General features: G+C 38.6%; 2 protein-coding genes across 11 annotated transcripts in view; one reads left to right on the top strand and one right to left on the bottom strand.

The window, feature by feature from the left end:
• Window positions 1-9,984, top strand: part of SGTB (small glutamine rich tetratricopeptide repeat co-chaperone beta) — a 91,052-nt gene extending 81,068 nt beyond the window's left edge. For all 4 annotated transcript variants that reach the window (XM_072605094.1, XM_072605093.1, XM_072605097.1 and 1 more), the window contains 6 exons: window positions 2,831-2,935; window positions 4,189-4,327; window positions 4,432-4,494; window positions 5,545-5,582; window positions 6,138-6,221; window positions 9,787-9,984. In XM_072605094.1, the coding sequence (XP_072461195.1) occupies window positions 2,831-2,935; window positions 4,189-4,327; window positions 4,432-4,494; window positions 5,545-5,582; window positions 6,138-6,221; window positions 9,787-9,898 (541 nt within the window). In that variant the 3' untranslated portion in view covers window positions 9,899-9,984. The remainder of the gene's footprint in view (window positions 1-2,830; window positions 2,936-4,188; window positions 4,328-4,431; window positions 4,495-5,544; window positions 5,583-6,137; window positions 6,222-9,786) is intronic.
• Window positions 9,985-15,105: 5,121 nt separating this feature from the next.
• TRAPPC13 (trafficking protein particle complex subunit 13) overlaps window positions 15,106-18,271 on the bottom strand; it is a 33,057-nt gene continuing 29,891 nt past the window's right edge. For 3 of the 7 annotated variants that reach the window (XM_072605086.1, XM_072605088.1, XM_072605091.1), the window contains 3 exons: window positions 17,748-17,848; window positions 15,648-15,798; window positions 15,106-15,477 (listed from right to left, as the gene is read on the bottom strand). In XM_072605086.1, the coding sequence (XP_072461187.1) occupies window positions 15,370-15,477; window positions 15,648-15,798; window positions 17,748-17,848 (360 nt within the window). In that variant the 3' untranslated portion in view covers window positions 15,106-15,369. The remainder of the gene's footprint in view (window positions 15,478-15,647; window positions 15,799-17,747; window positions 17,849-18,271) is intronic. The other 4 variants (XM_072605087.1, XM_072605089.1, XM_072605092.1 and 1 more) reach the window with 2 other exon arrangements.

Raw genomic sequence — 18,271 nt, 5'->3', positions numbered from 1 at the left:
GGAAGGACAAAGGAAGGACAAAGGATCATGTAGGGCAAGGGTTGTTAAATTTTTTCTGTGTGATGGACTACTTTGATAATCTTGTGAAGCCTATAGACTCCTCAGAATATATACACATATGTATATATATGTTATATATGTGTTTATATATGTATATGTATATATACATACATACATGCATACATATACAATTGAAAGACATGTTACATTTCAATTAGAGGTTAGTGAAAATAGAGGACAGCTAGATGGCACAGAGATAGAGTGCCAGACCTGAAATTGGGAAGACTCATCTTCCTGAGTTCAGATTCTCCCTCAGACACTTACTAGCTGTATGACCCTGGGTGAGCCATTTAACCCTATTTGCCTTGGTTTCCTCATCTACAAAATGAGCTGGAGAAGGAAATGGCAAACTTTTCCAGTATCTTTGCCAAGAAAAACCCAAATGGGGTAATGAAGAGAAATGACTGAAAAATAACTGAACAGCAGAGAATTAAAGACGTAATTTTTTCCCAGTCAAGCTCACAAGCTTCCTGAAATCTGTCTGTGATACATGGACCTGAGATTAAGAATCCTTGATCTAAGGTTAATATGTCATCCCAAATTGACAAATAAGTGTTGAGTTGAACCACATATGTCTGTGGAAGTTGCTAGGGGAGCTCTGACATAGCCTCTGTAGTTTGTGCTCCAATCCAGCCCCTTTTACGCTATGCTCCATGTATTTAATCAGTAGAGAACAATCCTTGAATAGGGAAGCCTGATGTATTTGAAAGAGCCTTGGATTTGAAGCTAGAGAGATCTGATTTCAAATCTTGGCCATGCTGCTTATAACCTGTGTCTTTGGTACCTCATTGTGCCTCAATTTTTTCATATAAATAAAATGAGAGAGGCAAGTAGATGGCACAGTGTATAGAGCAGTGGCCCAGAAGTCAGGAGGACCTGAGTTCAAATCTACCCTCTGACACTTGACACTTATTAGCTGTGTGAGTCATTGGACCCAGATGGCTCAGGAGGAGAAAGTGAGGCTGGTGACTTTGCACAGCCCTGACTCACTTAAATCCAATTCACTTACAAGTCATGGCATCATCTTGCTGATGTTATAGTCCTCTTTGACCACAACCCTGGGCAAGTCACTTAACCCCGATTGCCTCACAAAATAAATATGTAAATAAAATGAGAGGATTGGGCTAGATGATCAATCAGTCAAAATATTTATTAAGTGCCTGCTTTATGCCTGGTACCATGCCAGGCTCTGAGGATATAAGTACAAAGAAAGGAATGATCCCTATTGGAAATGAGCTTACATTCTACATAATATGTAAAAATATATGCAGCATAAATATAAAGTTCATAAATATGCATATATCTATATACATATATACATGAAAGTAGTTGAGTAGAAGTTACTATTGGAGAGAGGACATTGGCAGCTGGAGGAATCAAGAAAGTCTTCAAGCAGAACATGGTCTGAACCGCCTCTTAAAGGAAGAGAAGGACTGATTAGGAAAGGGCTAAGGAAGGAGTACATGGCAAGCATAGTGGATTATTAGTGCAAAGGCTTGGAGGTAGGAAGTGAAGATATGAAGGTACTTACCTATCTTATGTTCCTATTAGAAATTCTAATCTGTAATTGTTTTTTTTTTACATTCTGTTTTTTGTTTTTGTTATGAAGGGTACATTTTATTAGTAATAGGACATATAAAGTACTTATCATTTGCTGGAGCTGTTCTGTATACAATACAAGATATATAAAGTGAGAAGTGAAAGCACAGTACAGTTACACCCTATTGACCTCCTTGTATTCTCTGTTGACCCTGACTTCTTAGTATTTTCAATTTCATTTTTGAGTGTGTGCTTAAAATCAGAAGAGACAGGGCTTCAAGAATCATTTGAGCCTTGCACTGACTTTGTAGGATCCATTTCAGTTGCCTCTTATCTCCTTGACCCTTGAACTAGTTACTCCAACTTACTTCATGCTTAAAGCAGCTTTGCTGCTTTTGTCTTCTATCTTCCAATCTTCTGCCTGGCATTTTCATTTCAAACCTCTTCTCCCTTTGTGGAATTGCACTCCCAGTTGCTAGAGCTAGTTAAACCCAAGGACATGATTTTTGTGCCTGCTTTTCCTTGGTGTCTGATGGCCAGTCATCTCACACATCTGGTGCATGGAGCATGAGCCCCATGTCTCAATGCTGGTTTGTGGGTTAAATGTATGCAACCCTAAGACTGACCCATTGACCACCTCTGCTAGTGAATGAACTAGAAACGTGGCTCTCTGCTACCGTCTCTGTTCCTTCTCAATGTTTGTGTGTCCTTGTGGAACCTCTTGGATCCTTAATACCCTTGGGATGTGACACCACAACTTCCTCAAAAATGAAATAGCAGTATTTATTTATTTGATGAATGTATTTTTACAATTGATATGGTTGCTTTACAGTGTAAGACTCTTAGAATTATTTTCATTTCTGATTTTATTGCCAGTCAGTTTGGGGCAGGAAAAACCACTCTGTGCTGTTAAAAATAAATGTTAGTTCCACCTGTAAGATTTTAAAGATTCACATTTATGTCTCTAAGGATGGTGATAAAAAAGTTTCTTTCCTCCCTCCTATTCTCTCTCTCTCTCTCTCTCTCTCTCTCTCTCTCTCTCCCTCTCTCTTCCTCTCTCTCCCTCTCTCCTCCTCCTCTTTCTTCTCCTCCTCCTCCTCCCCTCTTTTCTTCTCTCTCCCTTTCTTTGTCTGTCTCTGGATCCTTCACTTCTCCCCTTTCTCCCTCTCCCCTTCTCTGTCTGTCCTCTTTCTGTTTCTCTCCTCTGTCTCCCCCCTCTCTCTCCTTTTAGGGCTGCTGCCCAAAGCAAACTAGGTCACTACACGGATGCAATAAAGGATTGTGAGAGAGCAATAGAAATCGATTCCAAGTACAGCAAGGCCTATGGGAGAATGGGGTAAGCTCTTTAGAAGTATGTTCAAATTGGTCTTGCAGTTCTCTGCTGCTGTTACATACATGATTCTTTATTTGTCACCTAACATTTTATCCCCTGAACTGATGTGGAGAGTTAATATAGTTGTGGAAAGGGAAAAGAACTGATCCAAGTCCCTGTGGTTTGTGGGTATAAGAATTAAAATTAGGGCCTCTGATCTCTGTATTGGCACACTGGTAGAAAATAGCTTTTTGCTTCTATTGCTAATCCTTGTGGCACTGTGAATAATTAACTGTATTAAGTGAGTGCTGAAGTTTGTCCAAATGGCAAAAGGCTGTGGTGGGCCAATCAGGATAGAACTGAATTAGTTTGATTATAAAACAGAATCAACAAACAGCCCAGGTTAGGGATTATACCCTTAGCTGGCCTTTGTTTTTCAGTGGATTGTAACGATTATCCAATAAAAGGAACCTGACTAGCTAGAGCTGGGCTGAAAATGGGGTAAGCATGTGCTTAGGGTCACAGTTTATGCTGATGGAACAGAGATGAATACAGGGTATATCCCATAACTCATTTCCTTTTTTTTTTTTTTTTTTTAAGGCAGTACTTCAGAGTTTTTTGTTTGTTCTCTGTAGCTAAGCATGAAGCAAGTCCAAAGTCCTTAAAGTGTGTATCCCAGGAAATTGTTTAGCATACCAGAACTAGATGATTAAAATAATCTAAATCAGCTGGAGTTTGTAGAGCTTAATTTAGATATCCATCAAACAAAACATACAGAATACCACTCTTAAAAGTGAAAGGACAGATAGAGAAATGAGGTCTGCTGAGCATGACACCTCAGTGGCCTGGAGGTAGATTGCAAGTTCCTGTTCTCTGTTCCCTCTAAATAGATTTGTTATAGTGAATGCATTGTGAGGTTCAACTCTGATATAGATTGGAGGTTATGAGAAGCAAGGTGGTATGGTGGATGGAGAACTCTCCAGGAAGACTGGGATTTCAGTTATGCCTCTGATAAATACTGGCTGTGTGACTCTGGGTAAGTCACTTAACTTCAGTGCTCCAGGCAATTTTCTAAATTGTAGGGAAGGTGCCAACCTACATGGTAAGGGGAAATTCCTCACCTTGGAATTTCCTGCACCAATGAAGTCACAGATGTAATCCATTTTCCTGTTCCTCTCATTATAGAAACCTTGGATACCTTTTTTGATGTATTGACATTAAAAAAAATTAATGTATGATGTTAGGTTTCTAGCCTGATTTGCTTTTTTCCCCCTCAGGCTGGCCCTCACTGCCATGAATAAATATGAAGAAGCAATTACAAGTTATCAAAAAGCATTGGATCTTGACCCAGAAAACGATTCTTACAAGTCTAATTTGAAAATAGCAGAACAGAAATTAAGGGAGGTGGCAAGTCCTGTAAGTTATTCATAATAACTCACTGGGATATTTGTCTCTGATGCGTCTATTCTTTGTATTAAACTATAATGGGGTAGAGTGATTTTCAGCATATTTCTTTACAGACCGGAACAGGACTGAGCTTTGACATGGCTAGTTTGATCAACAATCCAGCCTTCATTAGCATGGTGAGAACACTGGCTTGATTTCTTTTGCTTTATCTAGCCTATAGTAGCTGAGTGTCTGCTTCACAGAAGGTATGATGTAATAAGTGAAAGTAAAGATTGCCTTTAGGAGGAGGATGTCTGAAGATTTTTTACCACAATGGTTTCCTTAGGTTTTCCCTTTTTCTCCTCTTCCTGCCCCCGCTCCACTTCTCACTGAAAGCACACGTTTGCAGTGTGTGCTCTGGCAATTTAACCTTTTGATTATCCAATTTCAGCATCCCTGAGCCTTTTCCCAATCTACCCTGCCAATAACAACAAGAAGTGGGCAGCTTTACACTTGGCTGCTTGATTCTGACATTTCTGGACATAAATGGTATTCATTTTGGGCCTTGGATTACGCTGCTCATTTTTAGGGATAAAGGCTTCAACCGAGTTTAGGAGCCTTGAGCAGGAACAACACTAGACAGCAATTATCTTTCTGGTAATAAAGCAAATGGGAAGTTTTTTTCAGCGCTTGTCATTTAGTGCTAGGGAATAAAGAAGGAACTGTGATCTACAGATAGATGGTTATAAATAATAAATTTTGTTGGAACCTTTGCCAATGTATCAAGCAGAAAACGGGCATGCATCCAAAACAGAATATGGGATGGTGTTTTTGAATAAGCATTCAGGCCTGGACATTGAAGGAAAAGAAATAAAACTTTTGGGTCCTGCTGAGCCCCCCACCCCCACCCCACTTTTTTATTGGCAAGTGGACCACTTCTATTGCAAGGGGCTTTTTGGGTCATATCTTTAATTTGTTCTCATTCCTTTTGACTCAGGTGCCTAGTCAATAAAGTGACTGCCATCATTGGAGCATGATAGTGTTATCTGAAATCTCTCTGTCCCTGGAACATAATTCCTCAGTGCTATTTTCTCAGTATCTTATCTTTCTTTCCACACCTACTTATCTTGCACATTATAGTCAAATTCACAAGATATAGATGCATGCTTTCTACCTCCACCCCACTTTTAAAAATGTGCTTATAAATACTAATTGCCTTAATGGGAGTTATTTCCTGTCTATTTCAGGCAGCGAGTTTAATGCAGAATCCTCAGGTCCAACAACTGTGAGTATTTGGATGTTCCATCTGAGAGAGAGAGACAAACAGACAGATAGAGAGAAGGAGAGAGAGAGAGAGAGAGAGAGACAGAGACAGAGACAGAGACAGAGACAGACAGGCAGAGAGAAAGAGAGAGGAGAGAGAGAGAGAATGAGAGAGAAAGAATGAGAGAGGGGGAAGAGAGAGGATGAGAGAGGAGAGAGAGACACAAAGACACACAGAGAAATAATAAGAGAGAAAGAGAAAGGACAGAGAGAGAGACAGAGAGAGAGAGAGAGAGAGAGAGAGAGAGAGAGAAAGAGAGAAAGGGAAAGCATGTTCCATATCACCTTCATACTTGGAGGTTAGCTAGGCATCTGAGAGAGTAAGAACTTCAAGGTGTTGCCCAAGATTACTCTGAACTCATCTTTTTTGGGGAACTCTCAATCAAAATGACCCACCTCTAGTCCTATAGTGAGTCTAACTTTGTCTCTAAGCTTTGGGTACACCCCAGACAACAAACTCTATTACTGGTTTGAGAATGCATAACCATACCTATGACTTCTCTCTTGCATGTTATAGCATGTCAGGAATGATGACAAATGCCATTGGGGGACCTGCTGCTGGGGTTGGAGGCCTGACTGATCTGTCCAGCCTCATCCAAGCGTAAGTGTCACATTTAAGAGGATTCATTTTCAATGTTTTATGAGAAACTTCAGCCCAGCTTGTCTGTAAACCAAAGCTTCCAAATAATTTTTTTTAGTAGTGCGGTGTATATATAGCAAAATCCTGGTTAGTGTGTATTTTGAATACCATGAAGTAGTCCATGAATTCAAATTCATACTATTCAGAGTTATAATTTTATAAAATATGATAATTGGTTCCACCCCGAGGAAAAATGCCGTGCATATTTGAATAGTGTGTCCATTTCAGGGGACTCATTATTGGCACTTATTGGGGCCTAGCTCTATTTGAAATGGGACCAAATTTGGAATTGTGGAATTTAGAGTCCCAAGTCTACTACTTGCTAGCTGTGTGACATTGGGCAGGTCTGTTTACTTCATTTAATTTCAATTTTCCCATTTGCAAACTGGGGACAATAATATGTTGAGCTTCCTGCCTCAGAGAGTAGTTGTCAGGATGTCACCTATTATTTTATCTTTATTTCTGGTACTAGTATCACCTAGCTACCTCTACTACCCATCTAGATGGGTTCAGTAATTAGAGTCTGGAGTTTGGAAGACCTGAGTTCAGATCCAGCCTCAGATACTTACTAGCTATGTGACCCTGGGCAAGTCATTTGACCTCTGTCTGTCTCATCTATAAAATGAAAATAATAGTAGTACCTACCTCCCAGAGTTGTTGTGATGATTAAATGCTTTATAAACCTTAAGGCACTATATAACAGCTACTACTACTATTATTTTTATTGATCTTCCACATCTTTAGAGTTAACAAAGCTGAAAAAGAGTTCGCACATTAGAATTTCTTTTTTAGAGTTCATCAGCTTAATGATTGGACAGTGAGACCAAAGGTCTGAATTCTCTGCTTAGCTCTGTCTATAATTAGAAACTCTGTGAATTATTGCGTTTCTAACAAGATATTGAAATATATTTGCATGCATTATTTTGTTTCTCTCATTTTACACATGGAGAAACTGAGGAACAGATGAGTTAATAACATGTGGAGAGAATCCATGGCAGCTCTCAAACCGAGGTCCTAGTTCTATGCCTTATTGTTAGTTATACTATCAGTATTTGGTTCCTTAACCTTTTTAAATAAGGATGTTAATGTCTTCCTCCCTTCTCTCTTCTTTCTCCAGAGCATCCTAAAGGTTGCTGTGCTTGCATCTGTCTGTTCTAGAATATAAATTCATAAATAAAAAAGAAGCTATGCTAATTAACAGCGAGCCACCTCTTCTGGATGTGTCCCATACATATGCTCTATTTCTTTCAGGCTTGTTGTTCAGTAGTGTCCAACTCTTTGTAACCCCAATGTGGGGCTTTCTTGGCAAAGATACTAGAGTGGTTTGGCATTTCCTTCCCCAGTTTTTCAAAGCTTAGAATCTTTTTAATTTAATGGAAGTAAATCTTGATAGATTGTACTTAATGATTTCTGCTCACATGGGCTCTACCTTGAAAATAGGGGCATATGTCTTATAGAATTAAAGTAATTACTTTGGGAAATTTTAGCTCAAAGACAAATATGTACTTCCTTTCCATTCTTCCTTCTCCTCTCTTCCCTCTCTCTCTTTCTTTCCCTCCTTCCTTCCTTCCCTCCTTCCCTCCCTCCTTCCTTCCTTCCTTCCTTCTTTCCCTCCTTCCTTCCTTCTTCCCTTCCTCCTTCTTTCCCTATCTTCCTTCCTCTCTTCTTTCCCCTTCCCTCTCCTTCTCACATAAGCATGCCAGCTTCAGTATAAAGATTACTAGAAAACACCCTATTTTACTCAAGGAATAGAAATTAGAATAGAAGGGTGTGAGGATACCCTATGGACTAGATTTTACTAGATTTTGACCTGTGGAATACATATTGAACTTCCATAGTTTTGCTGGGCTTACTGTTTTTAACAAAAATCCTGAGTAGAGTTTTATCTCAGAATTGCCAGCTTGTACAGTATATTTTTTCAGTTGGTTTTTTTCCTGTGACCAAACAGGTTTCATTGGTAGGTTTGTGGTTGGCCAGGTGGGAGTTTTTCTTCTTTTGGGATGAAACCAGTGAAGGCTTTAAAAAAAATCCTGCCTCAGGTCATGCAACTGCATCACTATTTCTTTTCATTGCTCATGTACATCTTCTTAGAACCATGTTCACAAAGCATATTTTTAGGTACACTAGTGTGTAATAGGCTTTGCTAGATGGGCCTTGAGATTTTGGACATCATAATACAATTAACATTAGTAAATAATCTTATTTAATAGTAATTTTCCTTACCTGTCATCCATAGTATGATCAGCATTTTAATCATAAATTAGGTAAGGTAAGGTAAACATAAATTAGGTAAACCTTACCTATTACACATATACACTAACCTCAGACCTTAACTCAAGGAATTCCACAAAAATGCCTGCTCTTAACTAAGGGAAGCTGCATGTTGCATGAATTTCCCAACCCTCCAATACTATTGCCAGTATGAGGACTTAAGCGATACCCTAGTCCTGATGTCAAATACTGTGCTCTGAGAGAAAGAAAAAAACGTTTTTAGAGCAAACTCAATAGTTAAATGAAGCTTATCCCAGGCATTATCATCACTTTAATAGCTCCTTCCTGGGGTACACCAGTAAACTGTAGTTCTGTGTCACTTGTAAATTCACAGCTTAGTTTTTTCTATTTGCTCAGTTCTAAATGCCTTCTGGGGGAGGGGGAGAGACCCTTGATTTTGCCTAGGGACTTTGGCCAGACCTTCACTCTATTTTGTCTGTTGGTTTTGGACTCTCCACCAGAAGACCCATTGAGCAGACCTAATCAAAGGCAGCTAAGTGGTTCAGGGGATAGAGCAGTGGGCCCGGAGTTAGGGAAGCCTGAGTTCAAACGTGGACTCAGACACACACTAACAGTGTGGCTCTAGGCAAGTCACTTACCTGTTTACCTTAATCCTTTGGAGAAGAAAATGGCAAACCTATCTTTGCCAAGAAAACCCCAAATGGGTTCATGAAAGGTCAGACATGGCTGAACAACAGCAATTTGCCTTTTATTTAGGAAGATGAATTTTTCCTTCACAAGCTTTCATTTTGGGCAGTTTGTCAGTCACCAAGTATTTATTAAACACGTACTTTGTGCCAGGTTATATACTATGTTCTGGGAATAAAGAGAGAAGAAAAGAAAATTCCCAGCTCCCAAGGAGGAGGAGACAGCATGCAATCAACTATGTACAAATAAGATAAAATCTGAGGTAGTCTCAGAAGGAAGTCATTAACATTAAGCAAGACTGAGAAAAGCTTTTTGCAGAAGGTGGGACATTAGTTGAGACTTGAAGGAAGCCAGGGAAGATGAGTGCAGGAGATAAGGGAAAGTTCTAGGCATGGGAGGCAGCCAGTGAAGATGCTTATTGGGTTCTGGAGTGTCCTGTGGCTCGGAGCATCAGAGAGGCCAGCACAGAACCTGCAGTGTGGTATTGGTAGCATTTGCATGTTCTGCATAATTGTGTTCCTGTCTTGTCTCCATTTCCTTTTGCATATGTCCTATGTCTCTGGGTTATTTTTCCCTGCTCTTACTGCCCTTTATCTGTTTGCTGCAGAGGCCAGCAGTTTGCTCAGCAGATACAGCAGCAGAATCCTGAACTCATTGAGCAGCTGAGAAACCATGTCCGGAGTAGATCCTTCAGCAGCAGCACTGAAGAGCACTCCTGACTTGATGGGAGACTCATCTCCTAGAACTACAATGTGAATGGTTTTATAGGCCTGACATGTTTACTGTAGTTAGTTGGGGGGTGGGAGGGGGGGAGAAGAAAGAAAGAAAGGGCACCATTTTAACCCTGCTGCTTGGAAATGAGATGAAAAGAAAACCTTTGGTGTGTTTCTTTAAGAATAAATCTGTTTAGAAAATAGATTTACTACTCACAGACTTAAACATATCATTGTATGTAGAGTGATTCCTTTGTAAATGAATATTTAATAGCATTGTTAACTAGGATACCAACGTAACAGTTGACAAGATTCTATTTTCAGTCTCTGTCTTGTGTATTAGTATTGTATCAGGGCCTCTTCGCAGAAGGAAATATTTACTGAACACTAGGGCTGTTTGTTAGTAGGGGATTGATTCAGAATCCCTTTAAGATACTTGTTAGGGAAAAGGTTTTTAAGTGCCACCTTATTCATTTGAAGTTCCAGCCAGGCATCTTTGCTCTGTGTCCCGGAAGCACTGTATTTGCACCTGAGCAGTACAGAGCCAGGGCTAACACAGCTTGCCCTCACTCTTGGCAGGTTCCTGTCTGACATTCTCATGTCTGAGGATCCCGATTACAGTTACCAGGGTCAGCTAATTTAGCATTGCTCATGGTATTGGATGGGAAGAAAACTAGGAGCTGATGAAAAGGAAAGCCTGGAGTAATAGAAGGTAATTTAGAGGGAAAAAGCAAGGTCAAGGAGCTGGGTGGGGAGGGGCTGTGGAATAGAGATTGAGAGGAAGGAGGGAGATGCAGAGAATGAAAATGGGGATGGGATGCCCAGATTTTGTACACAGCAGCCCTCAGAGAATCTTACCCACAGTGTGGTATGGGTAGGATTTGCATGGCCAGCTGTTTTCTGTATAAATATGCATACATATGAATGTGCATAATGAAATAGCTTAGAAATCTTTTGTGGTGGTACATAAGTCAGTTATGTAATGGTATCATTTAACTAGCACAATTTTACCACTGGAAACTTTACCACAGGCAAAAAAACAAAACAAAACAAAAAACTTAAGACGGGTCATTATATACATTAGGTTCAAATAAATCAATGGCTTGAACTTGAGGGTTTTCTAAGTGCATTTAATTATGTTCTAATACACGTTTTTTTGATCTTGGCAATTTTATGATGGATCATAAATGATATCCGATTGTGACTAACATTGCTAGCTCGTACAATCATCTGCTTCCTTAAGCTTACTTTGGCACAACGACTTTCTGTTTTTAAGCCTCTGTCAAATGCAAAATTTAGCTATCACTTTTATTGGAAACACTCCCAAGTGTTCCACTTAATGCAGGATGCTATATTCAGAAGAGTAAAGGTGTTATGAGAATTCTAAAGAGGTCTATGGCTAAAACAGTAGACTAAACTGGGTTTTAATCCCATGTGGCATGTATGGTAAGCCACTAGACATCAGAATATCTATGATCTCATTCTTGATTCATGCCATTAGTGCAGATCACAGCCCAACTATGCCTTCTTTTATCCTGTGACATTTTTGTCCCTGTTTTTCTAGAGACCCTCCAAAGAGGAACTATACAATGTGTTAAAGACTTAAGTTCTTTCTACATTTCATGGGTTCAAATGTGACCTGGTCCATCTGTTATCCTTTACCTTTCCTCCTTTCCTAGCCAGATATTTGCTGACTGATGCCCCTTTGGTCACTATTTGCACCCAGAATAGGTCACTGGTGTCAAAATGTAAGGTCAATCCACAAGTCTCATAAGTATTACGTGACAGGGCTTGTGAGAGAATTACCAAGCACTTCATTTCATTTTTTCATTTATCAATTTGTTTTTCAGATCTTCTATCAATGCCAGTACTTTCTCATTTTCATCCCTTTAGTTCATTTTGGAGTTTATCCCAATTACCAATTCAAAATTCTTACCTTCGCCATACAACTCCTATCTGAAGACAGGATTGCTGAAAATTAGCTTTTCAAGGTAACTTTGTGATATGATGTTAATCACAAGGTTAACTTCCACCCTCCCAGTTCATTTTTATCCCAAATCTATCAGAGCCTGCAGTTTTCTGTGTTCCTCTTTTGGGGGGGGTGTGTGCTGGGGGCAATGCAAGGTTTTTCTTCTTTCAACTTGACATTTATCAAGCATCTAGTATGTGCTAGGCACGGAGAATACAGATACCAGGAAATAACTTAACCTAATCCAATCCATCCAGCTTGACGTTATCACTGCTGATTCCCTTTAACTTCTCCATTCCTTCAGAGAGGATGTTCTCTTTGCATAGCTGCTGGATCCTATTGACTGCTTTCTCTACTCTGAGGCAAGTTCTGACAAAGATCGCTTCTCTATTCATCCTGACTTCACCCCAGATGGGTACGGGTAGGGAATGTCCTGGAGGTGCTATGCCTACTATTCAGATAAAATAGAGTATGATTATGGTGGCAGAAAAATCTGCTACCACCAATCTTCCCAAAGATCTATCACACCCAGATCTTTTATTGTGGTTGAAAAAGAATCCTTCTCTTATCCCTCTTCATGAGGCTAGAACTTCTTCAATTAAACAAAATATTTTAAGAGTTAGGCTTTATGAAGCAGGGGGAATAGGTAAAAAAGCCATAGTCCTATTCGGCAGGGAAGATGAGAGTGGGAAAGGAAAGGACAGGATGACCAAATTTGCCTTGGTGAGCCTTCATGTATTATGTACGTGAGACACTGAAAGAAGAGGGGGATTGTTACTCAGTGGCTTCAGGTATTTTACCCAAACTAATACATCTTGTGGGCTCAAGGCCAGATTCTTTGTACTCCAGGTGTGCTCCTGTTTACCTCCAATGAAACCTTACTAGCCTTCAAGATACCTTTGTAACTTGACTTTGACCTCTTGCCAGAAGTGAATTTGATTTTAATGAATAACTAATCACCCTCACAGCTATCAGCTGTCAATGTTAGTTGATGGTACTCTTTTGACACGTTAAAAAATATTTTGAAACCCTAATTTTTTAATTCTCTTTATTGCTTGCAGTCAAACTATGTTGTTCTGTATTAAAGCTGTTTCCATCTACCACCTTATGTATTATGCCCCACAAGGGCATTTGGTTGATGGAACCATTTGTATTTTCTGCTTTTAACCCTCCTTTACTTCTGAAGGTCTCTCTCCTAAGATTTTTCATCTTATTAAACAGTCAATTTGCTACATAAATCACATAATCTTGGATCGTTTGCTCAGGATTTGTGATTTATTTGGGCATTTGGCTACACAAAAGAATCTCCTGTCTCTCCCTCATCAGATTTAGTAGCTGGGCATCGTCATATTTATGCACGATGAAGAATCTCTTATTGATGTACAGGGTGAAATTTTTGCAGGCATTTCTTCTGTTCAATTCCAAAAACATTCCTTGAACTTTCCCAGTTTTTGTATGTTTAGGTGGCAACCAGTTCTGATCAAGTTATATACTATTGTTTATTCAATTAATTTGGGTGTTTTTGGTAAGTCAAGGTTGGGAGTGTGTGTGTTTCCAGAATCATGATATCACTCATAGGGATTTCCTGGAGTCCCAGGTTTAATTCCCTCTATTGATACACAGGACTCAGAAAAAGTTTCTCAACTTCATCAAGTAGATTTCTGCTGTTATGGTTGTATTAATTGAGATGTATGTAATCCTTGACTTGTGCTTAGGTGGTAATGTTCATTTCACGTACCACAGAGCAAAGAATGAATTTCATACCTATCTTTTGTAGTTTATGTGTAATTAATACAAGTCCTTGTCTTTTCAAGCTAATGGCATTATCTAATGTTACAGGGTCACACTACAAGTGAAAGTATAAACTGTGCGAGGGTCCAATTACTTATATATTAACAGAAGAGGCTTTATAATCCTGAAATCAAACAATGCAGCAACTCTCAAGTGACCACCGCACATTAAATGCTTTTCCATTTGAATCTGGGAAAAAACAGAAGGGTCCTTCATGAGAAAATGTATGATGAGAAACTAACATGCCAATTATACTGGCTACATGGTTGTGCTGTCATCTAACTCATCTTAATCACTGAGGAGGAGGAAGAAAAAGACACTTTATAATTTTAACTAATTGCACTTTATTTTACACTGAGGACATTTCATATGGATTATTCTAATTAAAGTGGCAAACCATGTTCTGAAATCACTTTCATTTTAGGCCAACAACAGTTTGTCATGGTAATTAATAAATACTTATGCATTTAAAACAAATGGATGTTTTTAAATTATTTAAGCCCCACACTTAATTTGTACGTATAGCTTTTAATTATTTCGGCTTGCCAAATTAGTATTGATTTTTACAAAATGATTTACAAGCTTTTATTCTGCTGAGCATTGTTCAAATGGCTTCACTATTATTTCACAAAAAGCTTTCATATCACCGTATATTCAGCGATTTTCTTTGGCTGCGTGGCAGTGATAAGCAAGTTTAGTAATTAAACATAATGAAGGGGCAATTTATCATGAGAAAATAAATACAAGGAGCACTTAGACTTCAAACGTAAGAGATATCAACATTAGAACGGTGAAATGTCAAGAGGCATAGATTTTAAGTTGCAGCAAATCATTTCCTGGCTTTGAGAGATGGGGAAACTCAATTAGACTCCTTATTTAGTAATAAGAAGACTAAGTTATCACATAATTATAGCAAAGCCCAATTGTGGGAAGAATAACTGCTGGAACTTGACCAACTCTGACCTTGTTGCTATGACTAATAAAAAACTTAATATCAGGAGAAAAAAGAAAGCTTCATGTGTTTTAAATATAAAGCATTGCCTGACATTCCTAATAATTTCTAAGCCTATTAGACAAAACACTTGTACATCTAGGTAATAAATATCACAGATTAGACAAGGGAGATCGGCTTCAGTCATTCTAAACACTGTCCTTAGGAATTCTGTCTACTTTGAAAAGCTAGGGGGGTAAAGGGACAGGGTTGGGGGTGGAGAGAGGGAGAAGCAGGCTAAATAGAACAGTGATGAATTCTTTATATAAGCTGCAATAGTTATAATTCCATAAACCTTTTAAGTGAAAGCATTCTATTATCTAGGTTGCCACCTAGAGCTGAATGAAGAATGACAGCTGCATTGTTAGTGAGGCCCCATCATTTTCAAGTGCTAGCCTCTGACAAAGAAAGGAATCTGATGTTTACCTACAGTGAGTCCAAATGAGGTAATACTGCAGAAAATACAGATGTGAAGAATTATAATTTATTGTCTTACAGAAGATAAAGTCAGGAGAGAGCTCCCTTTAAAATAAAACAGAGTTTCTAGAATATCCAAAGTCTCCTTATGGTCTTAAGGAAGGAATTTAAATAAGAATAAAATTGCTTGTGATGTGCTTATGTTCTTAATAAAACCTGACTGTAAAACATTCTTCAACATTCAGATTTAAAAAAAAAATAGAAAAAGTTGTTTAAAGAAATAGAAATCATAAAGACAAAAGACTTTCTTTAGCCTTCTACTTGAATGGTTGACGACACTACACAGACTTGGGCAATATCATCATATTCGTATGTTCTCTTCAAGAATGTGTCTGTTAGTCGTAAGCCAGAGACACTCTGGTGGGAAAAAAGAGAAAGAAAGTGATTTTCATTACTTGGTCAAGAGTATAAAGGGCTGAATTAATAAGAACAAATTTGGTGTAAGTGGCTATCAAAATCTAGATTACAATTTGAAGGTAAATGTTATGCCTACAAACTTGACATTACTGAAAAGAAAAGTCACATACTTGCAGTCCCTGTACAGAAGAAAGCAGAGTGAGGGCAAGATAAAGAGATGAACTGGGGTTTAGCTTTCCCAATTGCCTTCCTGAAACTCCACACCAGTGGATGGAATTTGTATTGCACATTTCCAAAACCAGGTCCATGGTCCTTTCACTGCTAGAGAGATCAGAAAAGTAGGAATATATCTAGTTCCTTTCAGAAAGGCTTACAGTAGCACATTTCTTCAGTTTCAATTAGTGCTCCTGTTAACTTACATTTAATAAACTTCCTCACCAGAAATAGAAAAGAAAACAAGCTGCAGAAGTAAAAGGCAATTTACTGGCTTTGAGTTAGTGTTGCTGCCTGGCTTTGTATCAAGTCTTACATTCTGGCTTCATGCACTGCTTTGCTAATGGAACAATCTTGTAAAAGGACATCTTTCAATCCTCTCCTCTCCCCTTCACATCTCTTTCTCTCCCTTTTCCCTGAGATACAAGTGGCCATTATCTTCACTTTTTCTTGATTTCAAGTTTTAAAATGGCATTTGAAGTAATCTGTCTGTCTGGATGCTGGACTTTCTGGTTTTAATTCCAGCACTGAACCCCTGGTGCTAGTCATCTCTTCTGCAAAGTGTTGCTCCTGCTCTGAAAGGCATTTAGAATTCTTGCCTAATCCTGCTGCTTTCTAGCTCTTCTGTTTCTATTAAATGCTCTTCGTCGGAATAAAAGGACAATCTGAGTCTGTTCCAAAAGCCATTTTGATGTTTAATTCAATTCTTTGACTATGATTTGTAGTGATAGGGCTCCAAGATGTGCAGTTACATGAAAGTATCTGCCCAGAAATGAGCATAGGATCATGTTCAGGTTTGATCATCAGTAATAATATTTCATCTGAAAATCCTACTGCTCACAATATTACAATTGAAATTTTATTTTAAATGGCTTTGTAACATGCTCTTTATAAATAACAGTTGTCTAAAACTCAATTTTCATGACCTAGTTGGGTATGATATCCCAAGATATTAGACAAGTAATTTTAAGAGAAATGTTGTCACTGAATCACCTTCAGTTAAGATAGTAACTCTGAAAAAAACTAAAATTACTGACTTTCATAGTTTCCTTTATTATTAGAGATATACCCTTAAAGTGCTATAACCCCCAGATTCATGGGATTTTTGGGATGTTTGTAGGAGATTATTCTGGTTTATGAATGTTAGGAATATCATCCATTGATGAACAATTACCCAAATATCTTCATGGAATTAACAACAAATACTGTCACCTTGAACTATTTTAGCACTGAGGCCTTTCAAAATATTTTCACACCCATTATTTCATTTTCTCCTTCCCTTTTGCCTTGTGGAAAGGAAAAACAGAAGGAAACAAGTATTTATTAAGCACATACTATGTCCCAAGCACTGTGCTAAGGGCTTTACAAATATCTTATTTGACCCTCACAACAATCCTGTGAAGTAATTGCTGTTACTATCAGTCCCATTTTATAGCTGAGGAAACTGAGACAGACAGAAGGTAAGTGACTTGCCGAAGGTCACACAGATAGTATGTGTCTTGAGGCCAAATTTAAAATCGAGTCTTCCTGACTCCAGGTCCAGTGCTCTATCCACTGTACCACTGAACTTTCTTGTGGCCTGGGCAGGAACAATATCACCATTTTGACATGTGGAGAAATTGAGGAACATGAAAGATACCTAACTTGTCTAAGGTCACACAGCTAATTAATGAGCTAGACCATGCTTTTCTTTATGAAAAATGAACACTTCACAAAAACTTTAATTGCAATTTGTGTAATATATGACTGTCTACCTCAGGGAGACACTCTAGTTTTTAACTTTCAGGCAGGACACAGAGGATAAAATATAAGGCCATGTAAATGATTTACAAGTGGCACATGGATTCCATCTTATTGTTTTACTGACATATTTTTTAGGTATGTTGGCTCTTCGGCCACTTAAGAGAGAATATCGTGTTCTAAGTTGCCTAAATTTATAAGATTCAATATCACTGAATAAAACAGAGGATAAACAAGACCATTCTTAAAATGACAGAGGCATTTTCCAAATAAAAAAACATATTCTGAAGGAAAAAAACCCAGAAGACAGACATTACCTGCAGTTTGTTATTTTACAAGTAATATGAAAAGGTTCTTCCAGATTTACGGTATCTGGGATTGCCTCCAAAGACAACCTAACATCACCGTAACCTGGGGCCTGAGGGAAAACAAGGGAAAAAAAAATCACCCAGCATGTTATTTAATACAGAATACTGTTAGCTCATCACAATGAAAGTACCAATGCAAATAAGGCTACTGTTCAGGTCATACAGTGTTTGTATCTCAGAGGTTGTATCCTGTAGGATGGAAGTTCTTAAAGTTTCATTCTTCTCCTGTAGGTCCTTCATCTCCATCTTTTGTGATACTGCTACCTTAATGGGAAATGGGGCCTGGAAGTTACTTGTTCTGGTCACAATTATCCTATGGTCAAACAGTTAAGAAGAACTGGCAGATGGCTTGGATGTGGGCTTGAGGTGAAGATGGCACTGAGCTTCAGGAAGGCTCTCAGTGCTTAATAAACACACCAGGAAGAAGAAAACACCCTTCTTACCACCTTCAAATAACAATTGGGAGGGGAAAT

Source organism: Notamacropus eugenii, chromosome 4, assembly GCF_028372415.1.
Source record: "Notamacropus eugenii isolate mMacEug1 chromosome 4, mMacEug1.pri_v2, whole genome shotgun sequence".
Lineage (NCBI taxonomy): Eukaryota > Metazoa > Chordata > Mammalia > Diprotodontia > Macropodidae > Notamacropus > Notamacropus eugenii.
This window is presented reverse-complemented; position numbering and strand designations above follow the sequence as displayed.